Here is a 13,545-nt window from a genome sequence, read left to right on the forward strand (position 1 = left end):
GGCGGCTCCGCCCCCCCATCCTGACGCTATTTGCCCCTATTATACTGGTATTTGGCGCCAGGCACCCTCCCAACAAATGTTCCCGCAGCTCCCCCTCCCCCACATCACAGCAGAACCTCAGCCAGTCCCACCCCTCCCCCCCCACACAGTCCAGTGCGCGCTCCCGCGAGGTGGGCGGGCGTTCGGCAGCATCTGAGAGGGGGGGTTAGAGGGTACGCCGCCGTGCACGCGTCGCGGGGGCGCGCACGGCCCCGCCATGTGACCCCGCGGGGCGAATGGGCTGGCGCGGCTGGCCGCGGGGCGCGCGCACGAGGTGAGGGTGAGGGAGAGGAGCCCCAGCGGCGAGAGAGGAAAAGAGCGGGAGACAGAGAGAGACGCAGCCGCCGCCATGTCTGAGGAGAAGCCCAAGGTGAGCGCGCTGCCCCGCAGGCCCGGATACGGGGACGGCGATGGTCGCGGGGACCGCGCTCCTGTGCCGGGAGAGTGGCGGTGTTAGCCGGGGGGCACGGGGAGAGCCATGGCCAGTGTGCCGGGGTAATGGCATGTGTTCCGGGCCCTGTGCCGGCCATGGGGATAATGTAGCCACGGCCGGGCTGCCCTTGTTCTTCAGATTGTTGTTTTGTGTGTGTGTGTTTATATATCTATATATCCCTGAATCCAAATGTATGTAACATCCCTTCTGTATAACCTGTATGTGGCCCGGTGCATAGGGGGCTGGAGCATCCCTTCTATATAACCTGTATGTGGCCCGGTGTATAGGGGGTTGGAGCATCCCTTCTATATAACCTGTATGTGGCCCGGTGTATAGGGGACTGGAGCATCCCTTCTATATAACCTGTATGTGGCCCGGTGTATAGGGGACTGGAGCATCCCTTCTATATAACCTGTATGTGGCCCGGTGTATAGGGGACTGGAGCATCCCTTCTATATAACCTGTATGTGGCCCGGTGTATAGGGGACTGGAGCATCCCTTCTATATAACCTGTATGTGGCCTGGTGTATAGGGGACTGGAGCATCCCTTCTATATAACCTGTATGTGGCCCGGTGTATAGGGGACTGGAGCATCCCTTCTATATAACCTATGTGGCCCGGTGTATAGGGGACTGGAGCATCCCTTCTATATAACCTGTATGTGGCCCGGTGTATAGGGGACTGGAGCATCCCTTCTATATAACCTGTATGTGGCCCGGTGTATAGGGGACTGGAGCATCCCTTCTATATAACCTGTATGTGGCCCGGTGTATAGGGGACTAAAGCATCCCTTCTATATAACCTGTATGTGGCCCGGTGTATAGGGGACTGGAGCATCCCTTCTATATAACCTGTATGTGGCCCGGTGTATAGGGGACTGGAGCATCCCTTCTATATAACCTGTATGTGGCCCGGTGTATAGGGGACTGGAGCATCCCTTCTATATAACCTGTATGTGGCCCGGTGTATAGGGGACTGGAGCATCCCCTATATATAACCTGTATGTGGCCAGTTGTATAGGGATCTGGAGCATCCCCTATATATAACCTGTATGTGGCCAGTTGTATAGGGATCTGGAGCATCCCCTATATATAACCTGTATGTGGCCCGGTGTATAGGGGACTGGAGCATCCCTTCTATATAACCTGTATGTGGCCCGGTGTATAGGGGACTGGAGCATCCCTTCTATATAACCTGTATGTGGCCCGGTGTATAGGGGACTGGAGCATCCCTTCTATATAACCTGTATGTGGCCTGGTGTATAGGGGACTGGAGCATCCCTTCTATATAACCTGTATGTGGCCCGGTGTATAGGGGACTGGAGCATCCCTTCTATATAACCTATGTGGCCCGGTGTATAGGGGACTGGAGCATCCCTTCTATATAACCTGTATGTGGCCCGGTGTATAGGGGACTGGAGCATCCCTTCTATATAACCTGTATGTGGCCCGGTGTATAGGGGACTGGAGCATCCCTTCTATATAACCTGTATGTGGCCCGGTGTATAGGGGACTGGAGCATCCCTTCTATATAACCTGTATGTGGCCCGGTGTATAGGGGACTGGAGCATCCCTTCTATATAACCTGTATGTGGCCCGGTGTATAGGGGACTGGAGCATCCCTTCTATATAACCTGTATGTGGCCCGGTGTATAGGGGACTGGAGCATCCCCTATATATAACCTGTATGTGGCCAGTTGTATAGGGATCTGGAGCATCCCCTATATATAACCTGTATGTGGCCAGTTGTATAGGGATCTGGAGCATCCCCTATATATAACCTGTATGTGGCCAGTTGTATAGGGATCTGGAGCATCCCCTATATATAACCTGTATGTGGCCAGTTGTATAGGGATCTGGAGCATCCCTTCTATATAACCTGTATGTGGCCCGGTGTATAGGGGGTTGGAGCATCCCTTCTATATAACCTGTATGTGGCCCGGTGTATAGGGGGTTGGAGCATCCCTTCTATATAACCTGTATGTGGCCCGGTGTATAGGGGGTTGGAGCATCCCTTCTATATAACCTGTATGTGGCCCGGTGTATAGGGGGCTGGAGCATCCCTTCTGTATGTATGTGGCCCGGTGTATAGGGGGCTGTAGCATCCCTTCTGTATGTATGTGGTCCGGTGTATAGGGGGCAGGAGCATCCCTTCTATATAACCTGCATGTATCCTGGTGTATAGGGGGCTGGAGCATCCCTTCTGTATTGCATGTGGCCTGGTGTATAGGGGGCTGGAGCATCCCCTATAAATAACCTGTATGTGGCCCGGTGTATAGGGGGCAGGAGCATCCCTTCTATATAACCTGCATGTAGCCCAGTGTATAGGAGGTTTGAGCATGCCTTATATATAACCTGTATGTTGGTGACCTGTAGGTTGCTGTAGCATCCCTTCTATATAACCACCTTATTATATTGTATTTGAGGGGCCACATGTGTTTCACAGCACCATACAATAGAACAGTACAAGGAGACAGAACGTAACACTACAGTAAATAAAAAAATCAAGTACAGGTAACGGATCACCACAATACATACTACAGCTTAGATGTAAGTAGCAGGAGAGAGCTGTAAGCGAAATGTGAGAAGATGGCTTTGACAACAAGAGGGAAGAGGACCCTGCTCTGAGGAGCTGACAATCTAGTGGGAAGGGTCGACAGACCGGTAACATGCGGGAGATGGCCTGAAGGCAGGATGTAAGCAAAGCTGAGATGGTGAAGGTAGGGGGTTGGAGGAGCAGCCTCAGGACTAGGCTATGCAGCAGAAGGGTGTGCTTTGATGAATAGGTGGGTTTTCAGTGCCCATTTGAAGCTTTGCAATGTCGGGGAGAGTCTAATAGAGCGGGGAAGTATGTTCCACTGAAGGGGTGCAGCACTGGCAAAATCTTGAACTAAAACATGGGAAGCAATGATTAGGGTAGATGAGAGGTGACTGTCACTGACCGTAGAGGGCAGTAGTGAGTATGAAGGGAGATGAGGCTGGGGCGATATGGAGCCATGGAATTGAAGAGGGCCTTGTACCTATGGGAGGGTGAGGAGTTTGAAGAGGATTCTGTAAGGGAATGGGAGCTAGTGCAGATTTTATTGAAGTGGAGCAGAGGAAGATGAGCATAGCCGCGGAGTTGAGGACAGATTGGAGGGGAGCGAGCGAGGCCAGTGAGTGGATGTAAAACTAGTTGACTGATGACATGTACATGGCCTACAATATAGGTACTGTAGCATATGTATAATCTATCTACCTTCCCACATGACCTGGTGCGTAAGGTGTTGTAGCATCCCTTCTATATAAACGGTGTATGGCCTTATGTATAGGCCCAGACTTATATGGTTGCTGCAGTAATCCTATACTTTTATAATGATATGTAAATGGTTCCTAAAATAACACTTACAGTATATAATGAAATGTTCAAGGCCTAATATATAAGGTTGCTGTCATATTCCTTAAATACATTGACATATTGCATGGTCTGATGTATATGGTTGCTAGAAATAGCTTCTATAGAATTCTATAATGACACGGCGATATGTACAGTAGTGTTCATTCTAGCACCCGTTATCTTTGAAAACTCCTGTAGTTCCTGTTGCCTGCCTGGGGTGTCGCTGTCTGCTGTGGTGTTTCTAGCACAGGTATGGTTTGCATATCAGTGCTGATATACAGACCACATTGTACTAGAAGCACTGCAGCAGACAGACACCCCAGGTAGGGAAGAGGAACTGCATGGGTTTTCAAAGATAGCGGGTGCTAGAATGAACACTAGTACAGTATACGGGTGTTATAATATCCCTTTAATAAGGGACACATTATGTGGCTGGCTAAACCAAGTGAAATGCAGACATGAGGTCACCCAGGCACTAAACCTGTTATTCGTTTGTCCTTGATTAAAGTTATATTCTAGCAACCTCTGTGCTGGAGAACAGACATGCTCCTTGTATGCTGATGCATGAGGTTTTGCTGTTATAAGAACACTGGAAATCCTGCTGTAATTCCGCTGGTTTTGGATGCAAAAGCAGCCCCCATAGGCGTCTGTGGTGGGTTCTAGGTTACCTAATGTGCGAAGCTCTGCCGGGGAACTTGGCTCTCACTGTCAACTCCACCTTTTTCAATGGTCGGCAACCCAGGTTGACCCTTTCACACCACATAAAAACCTGTTTTTGTTTTTTTTTTTTCCAGCAGATTCCTGGGTTGACAAGCTTTAACCTGGTAATTTTGCTTCTTGGTGTGAAAGGGGTATAAGAAATTATACTAAGCCAGGATTTTTCAGAAAGAATCCCCCCTAGTGCATTGTTGAACATCACATCTATGGTGCTAACATGCATCTAATGCAGGGGTTCCCAAACTCTGTCCTCAAGACCCCCAAACAGTTCACATTTTCCAGGTCACCCGGCAGGTGCGTTCATTACTCATTGACACATTTTTTTAAAGATCCACAGGTGGAGCTAATTATTTCACTTGTGATTCTGTGAGGAGACCTGCAGAACATGCACTGTGTTGGGTCCTGAGGACCGAGTTTGAGAACCTGCGCTCTAATGCTTTGTAGTGAGCCGCACAACGATTGTCAGCACACGGCGTGTTCCCAACCTATTACATTTTGTTTATAAGCTGCCGCAAGTGTCTTGTAGGGCTGTTCGTATTAGAACAATAGAGTATCTGGAAACAGACCCTAACATTACAGTAACTGAGAAGCTAAACACAATTCTCTGTACACAACACAGCGGAGATGTAGGGAAGCAGAGAAGCTGGAACAGATTATGGGTGAGAAGAGATGAGTATAGATTGTCGCCCACTAGGAGTGCGAGAGAAGAGGGCTGTGAGAACAGGTGGGTAGAGGGCCCTGCTCCAAGGAGCTTAAGCTCTAGAGAGGGGGGGAGGGGGGGGGCAGGCGGGCGGCGGAACCTATCAGTGGGGTCAATACCGGGATCAGCAGGGTCCCAGGATTTGTCCCCCAAGAACCTCGGGATTGGAGTTGGACTGAGCATGCACGTGTAGTGATTTCTGCCTATTGTCTAAGCAATTTGACGAGATCGCTTAGAAATGAAGCACAAATCGCTGTGTGTGTAGGGCCCATATATCAATGCGCAGCCCCTTCGTGTCCCTATCGCCGGTCTAGCTATTTTAAACAGCTAAAGCCAATATAATAGCAGTTGGTAGTCTGTACTGCAGTACGGCACGATTCCTTCGCATCATATGGGGCGAATGCTTATGCCTATAAACAGTAGGCAAAGCCTCACGCTGCACAGATCGCTCAGCACACGTGTGAGTCGCGGTTTTTCCGCGATGTGTGCTGAGCAACCGTGCCGGGTCGCCCCGTGTGTACGGGCCTTTAGTGAATGCAACTTGATAGCACCATACCTCCCTTTTCATATAAATAGGACATGTTTCCATGGCAACCCCAAATTACGAGAGAGACAAGAGCTTTGTTCCTGCTCTGTAAACAGCCCAGTCTGACTGAGATTTTTACTAGTATCCTGCGAATAGTACTATTGGTCCTTATGTCTGGTACAGCCGTGTGAGCAATGGAGAGCCCAGCAGCACTTCCCTCTTGCTCTGTAATTGTAGATAACTGACCTTTTGGAAGCTGAACTATCACTGATTATTAGAATTACAGTTTAATTGATTGTTTGCAGATATGGATAGAATGGATCAGACCCTTTTCCATTTATAAGAAAAGAACTTCTAGTTTACGTGAATTGGAGCTGTCTAGATTGCTTGTACTTTTGCAGAATTTCTTATGAGACAATAATTCTAGGCTTTTAAATATTTACAAAGTATATTGTATGTTGCCCAGGTCCAGTTCATACACTCTTGCTGATGCCTTCAGAGGGGGGCTATGCTTGCAATGTCGTCCTGCATGTATGGACTATGTTGGGATTAACATTCATGCATACAGTACTTGTGTCCATGTTATTTACATTTGCAAGCTTTTTTTTTTTTTTTTTTTTTAAGAGGACTATTCCTTAATCTCTCAGGATGCAATTCAAATGTTTTCCCCCTGCGGCTGTCACAATGGGGCCCAAAACAGAGCAATTCAATTATTCCATTCAGGCACCCATTAACTGTGGAAGACTCGTTTCTTATCGCAACCAGCTAAGGTGGTAGCGAGAAGAAACGTGCAATTAAACCGGTGGTTTGGCCGCTAAGTCGGGACTTTAGATTGGCCATCTGTGAGTGCCCGATCAGAGCAACATTTGAATTGCTGGTAATACGATTGCCATAATCTGACATCTAGTCCAGAATATTGTTGAAGTTGAGAAAATAGGCTGATATTTGGGGGAAATCGCTCACGTTACATATTTACCGTGTGTGCCAGTTACACGAGTTGGACACTGTCCTATTGTGCTATTTGTATCTGAACCGTTTTATTTCTTGCAGGAAGGAGTAAAGACAGAGAATGACCACATCAATCTTAAAGTGGCGGGACAGGATGGCTCTGTGGTCCAGTTCAAAATAAAGAGACACACTCCTCTCAGCAAGCTTATGAAAGCATACTGTGACAGACAGGTACAGTGCCGTAATGGCTCTATATCCTAATAACTTGGCAGTAGTTTTGCTTTGTATGTTGCTAATGCCGCGATTTTTGTATCTGACTGCACTTGATTGTGTGACAAAATGGGTCAATTGACTGTGGCAGATGCAGCTTTTTTTTTTTTTTGCGGGCATCACAGCACAAAAGGTTTTCTTTTTGAAGGCAACAGGTTGCTGAGACAATGCGATTTGCTTCCATACAGCTGGAAATATTCCTGTAGCTCTGGCCTGCAAACAGGATATTTTTCTGATTTGACACCAAAGTTTCTCAAACATCTGATGTGTTCTGGGTGGTGGCAGATGGCATTATTGGTGGGACCAGGTCATTTACTTAGTTGTACATAGTCAAAACAAATCCTTAGCGATCCTTCTAGGATCAGAGAATACAGGGGCAGCATGAGTGGTCGGGCCCGCAGAGGTCACTAGTGGGTCGGGCCAGGCCTGCCGACGTTACTGTGGGGGTTGGACTCAGCATCTACATCGGTGCAAGGCTCCCCCCACCACCACCACCAATCAGGGGTTCTATTTTCTATCAGAACATTTTTCATATAATGCCAGGTGCTATATGCAACATAGTCTTTACATCTGGAACTTTTTATGTAACTGTCCTCAATCTGTTCATGGTTCACGAGTAATTGTGTTTAAAAAAAAACCTCCAAACTGTTGTAATTAAGCTTTTCTATAAGGACATACATCAGGACTATAGCGGTAATTACAGGGTACCTAGCTCCCGTCTGGTGTACGAACAGCATTGTGGTACGGTGTGAAGATGGAAGATCCTAATTATGGCGTAATAAATGTGCTGTAGAAATAGTGTCACCATTGCAGCATTGGGCTTTAATTTATTTGCAGTTTCTTATATAGCGCAGCAGATTCCGTCAGTGTCTTATATAGCGCAGCAGATTCCGTTACAGTATCTTATATAGCGCAGCAGATTCCGCTACAGCGTCTTATATAGCGCAGCAGATTCCGTTACAGTGTCTTATATAGCGCAGCAGATTCCGTTACAGTGTCTTATATAGCGCAGCAGATTCCGTTACAGTGTCTTATATAGCGCAGCAGATTCCGTTACAGCGTCTTATATAGCGCAGCAGATTCCGTTACAGTGTCTTATATAGCGCAGCAGATTCCGTTACAGTGTCTTATATAGCGCAGCAGATTCCGTAACAGTGTCTTATATAGCGCAGCAGATTCCGTTACAGCGTCTTATATAGCGCAGCAGATTCCGTTACAGCGTCTTATATAGCGCAGCAGATTCCGTTACAGCGTCTTATATAGCGCAGCAGATTCCGTTACAGCGTCTTATATAGCGCAGCAGATTCCGTTACAGCGTCTTATATAGCGCAGCAGATTCCGTTACAGCGTCTTATATAGCGCAGCAGATTCCGTTACAGCGTCTTATATAGCGCAGCAGATTCCGTTACAGCGTCTTATATAGCGCAGCAGATTCCGCTACAGCGTCTTATATAGCGCAGCAGATTCCGTTAGTGTCTTATATAGCGCAGCAGATTCCGTTACAGTGTCTTATATAGCGCAGCAGATTCCGTTACAGTGTCTTATATAGCGCAGCAGATTCCGTTACAGCGTCTTATATAGCGCAGCAGATTCCGTTACAGCGTCTTATATAGCGCAGCAGATTCCGTAACAGTGTCTTATATAGCGCAGCAGATTCCGTTACAGTGTCTTATATAGCGCAGCAGATTCCGCTACAGCGTCTTATATAGCGCAGCAGATTCCGTTACAGTGTCTTATATAGCGCAGCAGATTCCGTTACAGTGTCTTATATAGCGCAGCAGATTCCGTTACAGTGTCTTATATAGCGCAGCAGATTCCGTTACAGCGTCTTATATAGCGCAGCAGATTCCGTTACAGTGTCTTATATAGCGCAGCAGATTCCGTAACAGTGTCTTATATAGCGCAGCAGATTCCGTTACAGCGTCTTATATAGCGCAGCAGATTCCGTTACAGCGTCTTATATAGCGCAGCAGATTCCGTTACAGCGTCTTATATAGCGCAGCAGATTCCGTTACAGCGTCTTATATAGCGCAGCAGATTCCGTTACAGCGTCTTATATAGCGCAGCAGATTCCGTTACAGCGTCTTATATAGCGCAGCAGATTCCGCTACAGCGTCTTATATAGCGCAGCAGATTCCGTTAGTGTCTTATATAGCGCAGCAGATTCCGTTACAGTGTCTTATATAGCACAGCAGATTCCGTTACAGTGTCTTATATAGCGCAGCAGATTCCGTTACAGCGTCTTATATAGCGCAGCAGATTCCGTTACAGCGTCTTATATAGCGCAGCAGATTCCGTAACAGTGTCTTATATAGCGCAGCCGATTCCGTTACAGCGTCTTATATAGCGCAGCAGATTCCGTTACAGCGTCTTATATAGCGCAGCAGATTCCGTTACAGCGTCTTATATAGCGCAGCAGATTCCGTTACAGCGTCTTATATAGCGCAGCAGATTCCGTTACAGCGTCTTATATAGCGCAGCAGATTCCGTTACAGCGTCTTACATAGCGCAGCAGATTCCGTTAGTGTCTTATATAGGGCAGCAGATTCCGTTACAGCGTCTTATATAGCGCAGCAGATTCCGTTACAGTGTCTTATATAGCGCAGCAGATTCCGTTACAGCGTCTTATATAGCGCAGCAGATTCCGTTACAGCGTCTTATATAGCGCAGCAGATTCCGTAACCGTGTCTTATATAGCGCAGCAGATTCCGTAACAGTGTCCTATATAGCGCAGCAGATTCCGTTAGTGTCTTATATAGCGCAGCAGATTCCGTTAGTGTCTTATATAGCGCAGCAGATTCCGTTGCATTTTACAATAGTAGAAAGTGATAAAACAAACTGGGTAACAACAGACAGACTTGGGGGTAGGAGGGCCCTGCTGCAAGCTTGCAATCTTTAATCAAGTTACATAAGTTGTCCAATAGAAGAAAAACTTGTAAGCCACACCAGAAATAAACTATGTAAATATTGGCGCTATATAAAACACCAATCATTCATCCAGCTTGTGTACTTGGTTACATTTTGTGAATTGTAATGTATCTTTTTTTTTTTTTTCTTGTTTATTTCAGGGTTTGGCAATGAGACAGATACGGTTCAGGTTTGATGGTCAGCCTATTAATGAAACGGACACCCCTGCACAGGTATGGTCCTCGTTCTTCCCACATCCTGTACAAAGCATCCCTTTTCTGTTTAATGAAATTGGGGAAAATGTCAACAAACTTATCGATTTTATTGCATGATGACCTGGCCGCGCGTGAGGTTACAGGAGTCCATTCTCTGGTTATACACCAATGTTTCTGCAGGTGTACAGTTTGTCCTAATGCACATCGTCCCAGGCCCTTGAGCTGTACTTCTCACAGATACTCCTATAATGCTTAGTTCTTTGTCCAATAAAATAGGTTCTGTATGATTATAGCTATCACCCTTTGTAACATTTGTACATTTCAGCGCGATTGTCCATGTGCTTCCCACAGCATGGAAGATTGTGACAAAACAGTTAAGGTGCCCACACACTAGAACGATTTTTGGGCCGATTGGCCGATTTTCGATAAATCGGCCGATATTTACCGATAATCGGTCGAAAATCTGCCGATGCTCGCTCCCGTGGATCTTTTGCTAAATCTTCTGATCTTACGTGCTGCACAAAAGATCAGAAGATTTAACAAAAGATCCATAGGAACTCACACGGGATCTTGAGAAAAATCTTTGGTAAAGATGTGCGCTTGCCTGAAATCTTCAGATCGGACAAAAGATTTGAAGGCTAATTTATGCGCACATCTTAAGATCGCAGATCTTTCTAGTGTGTGGGCACCTTTAGAAGCCCATATTGAATACCCCTCCCCCAATGGTCTTTCCCTTAAGCCCTATACACACACACTACATAATTGTTTAAAATATATCTCCCAGAAGGACCCAGTTGATAAAAACGTGTAGTGTACACTCAATAACTGTGCAATATCGTGCTGCAAGTCCTCTAGTGTGTTAAGGTGCCCACACACTAGAACGATTTTTGGGCCGATTTCCGATATATCGTCCGATGTTTACCGATAATCGGTCGAAAATCGGGCCGATGCGCGCTCCCGTGGATCTTTAGCTGAATCTTCTGATCTTACGTGCTGCACGAAAGATCAGAAGATTTAACAAAAGATCATAGGAACGCACACAGGATCTTAAGAAAAATCTTTGGTAAAGATGTGCGCTTGCCTGAAATCTTTTGTCCAGGACGGACAAAAGATTTCAAGGCTAATTTATGCGCACATCTTACGATCGCAGATCTTTCTAGTGTGTGGGCACCTTTAGGGGTAGAAGCTACAGCTACATTCTTTGTTTTATATTGCTAGAACAATAGGGCCCTGGAAGTAGTTCCCAGAATTGTATTGAAAGGAAATGCAAATTGGAATAGTCTGTCTTATGGTAACATTTATTTATCTGGATTTATCACACAGCTGGAGATGGAAGATGAAGATACTATTGACGTGTTTCAACAACAGACAGGCGGCATGTGTTAAGCAAGTTCTCCCACTAATATGGAAGCCTTCACGCATCCAACTTCCCACCTCCGCCCTCCGTTCAATGACATGCTAATCACTCGTTTTTGGAAGCGCTAGTGGACTCTTCAGAATTTTTTTTTTTATTCTGATTTAATTTGTTTTTTTTTCTTTGGTGCCCTACCTACAAGCGTTGGAAGGTCTGTTGCTGAGAGGGCCAATATCAAGAATCATAATCTCCTACATAAAGTGGTTCTGTTTTCATGTATTTTATTATATTGTGTGGCATTGTTTCTTTGTGTTTTTGTTTTTTTTCAGCAGTCTTTCTTAAGTTTCCAGATGTCTCCCCCTCCTCCTTTTTTGCGTCCCATGTGTAAATAGTTGGATGGTAGAGTGAACGTCTATACACGTGCTCTCTTCAGCCATAGTACAAATTAGTCTGCCCACACAGCTACCTTTTAAGAGGATGAGGGTTATGGAACCTTGGGAAGGAAAATGTGCTTTTATTTACTTCAAATGATGGGTGTACAAATTTGAGCTATTAAAGAGAAACGTACTAGGCTGTAGAACAGATGTTCATGTTGACGCAGTTTTAGGAACAGTCAATCCGGTGACTGTTCTTTACCTGAGACGTGATTGAAACGCACGGCCTGCTCTCATTTCTTGATCTGTTAGCTGCATAAATAATATCCTACTGCCAATGATTATATGAAGGATGTTTAAATCCAGGTCTTTCCATTGTTGATATAATTAAATTGGCCATCTTTTTAATTGCAGCAATCAAGTTGTTTGTTCAAATAACCTGTCCGTTTCATGTGGACCTGCTGCTATACAAAACCAGTATGCTATTAAAGTTCCTTTTGTCTTAAATACACAAACCGGGCGGATAATTCTCTAATGGTCGTAGTTGGAGATTTTGTGTCCTAAAGGAGATGTAGTTAAGATTGTAATCCCATCTGTATAGTAGTATGCGGTTTTATTTTTATGATTTGAATGCTCTGTTTTAAAATATCCTGATCCTGTTGTGCAACAGTTTTTTGTGTGCTTTAAACTAATTTTCCTATCAGTGGCAAAGCCGTTTAAATGCAATCTCCAAGGGCCCAATCGTCGGTGAGTTTCTGAAAGTGCAGAGATTTCTTAAGTCTGATTTAAAAACACCCAATTTTATTACTTAAGGAAAACCAACCGGCTTTTGCCTTTTTAATATACATTTCTGTGTTCAGTCGGACTGCTAACTCTGCAAATTCTCTGCACTTCCAAAAACCCGCCACCTCATACATTTGGCTCGATGTATGTTGAAATGCTTCCTTCCAGTACCAAGAATGACATGCCAGCTGAGTAGTTGTAACTATTCCTTCCTGGTAGGGTTCTTATTGGTAATGTTCGTTTAGTTGTTTTTTTTTTTTTCTTCTTTATCTGCTGGATAAGTTTTATTTCAGCTACAAAATAAAAATACATCAATTTATTTTTCTTTGTAACCATTGTATTGTACGTGAGTGAGTAATTTAAATTGTGATGTCACTGTCATTCAGAAAGTCTGTTCTCACCCAAACATATTCTCATTACCTTGCACTAAAGATTGCTGCTTGTAACAGTGACCTACATAAACCTAATAAGGTGCCCATACACTAGCAAGTTTTATCTTCAGATCTGGCTGGTTGAAACAAAAACATGGTTATGGATGAGTGACAGTTTTTCAGATTTCCAGCATTTCCAAGCAAATGGTCAACTGTAATTTGCGCTATCCATAACCATGTTTTTGTTCCAACTAGACAGATCTGCAGATAAATCTGCGTGTGTATGGCCACCTTTAGAGCTGCAGTGTGAAAGCACCAGTCCTTATTTGCCGGTTACAAATAACCGATATTTGCAAACGGGTAAAAAGCCTACACGGTTCAGAGACGGATTTTATGCAGTGTGAACGGCTCTGAACCGGTATATAGAACTCAGGCAGTAGCTATGAGAGCGCCAGTGCATATGTAATGAGCCGCTCATTATATATGCAATGAGCTCTCGTAGCTGCTGTTTGTCCTGTTTTTACACTGCAAAC

General features: G+C 45.3%; 1 protein-coding gene across 1 annotated transcript; it reads left to right on the forward strand.

Annotated features, from left to right (window-relative positions):
- Positions 1-251: 251 nt before the first annotated feature.
- Positions 252-12,960, forward strand: SUMO3 (small ubiquitin like modifier 3). The gene is made up of 4 exons (XM_083154416.1): positions 252-409; positions 6,841-6,969; positions 10,077-10,148; positions 11,454-12,960. Exons 1-4 carry the CDS (start codon positions 389-391, stop codon positions 11,514-11,516), a joined length of 285 nt encoding a protein of 94 aa, XP_083010542.1. The 5' UTR covers positions 252-388; the 3' UTR covers positions 11,517-12,960.
- The last annotated feature ends 585 nt before the right edge of the window (positions 12,961-13,545 follow it).

Source organism: Crinia signifera, chromosome 7 (genome assembly GCF_055691185.1).
Source record: "Crinia signifera chromosome 7, ASM5569118v1, whole genome shotgun sequence".
NCBI lineage: Eukaryota > Metazoa > Chordata > Amphibia > Anura > Myobatrachidae > Crinia > Crinia signifera.

Bases quoted from the DNA above. Each gene is read 5' to 3' on its own strand.
- SUMO3 (XM_083154416.1), top strand. From the start codon at position 389: ATGTCTGAGGAGAAGCCCAAG. The intron at 410-6,840 runs GTGAGCGCGCTG...TATTTCTTGCAG, and splicing joins TGTCTGAGGAGAAGCCCAAG to GAAGGAGTAAAGACAGAGAA. The intron at 6,970-10,076 runs GTACAGTGCCGT...TGTTTATTTCAG, and splicing joins AAGCATACTGTGACAGACAG to GGTTTGGCAATGAGACAGAT.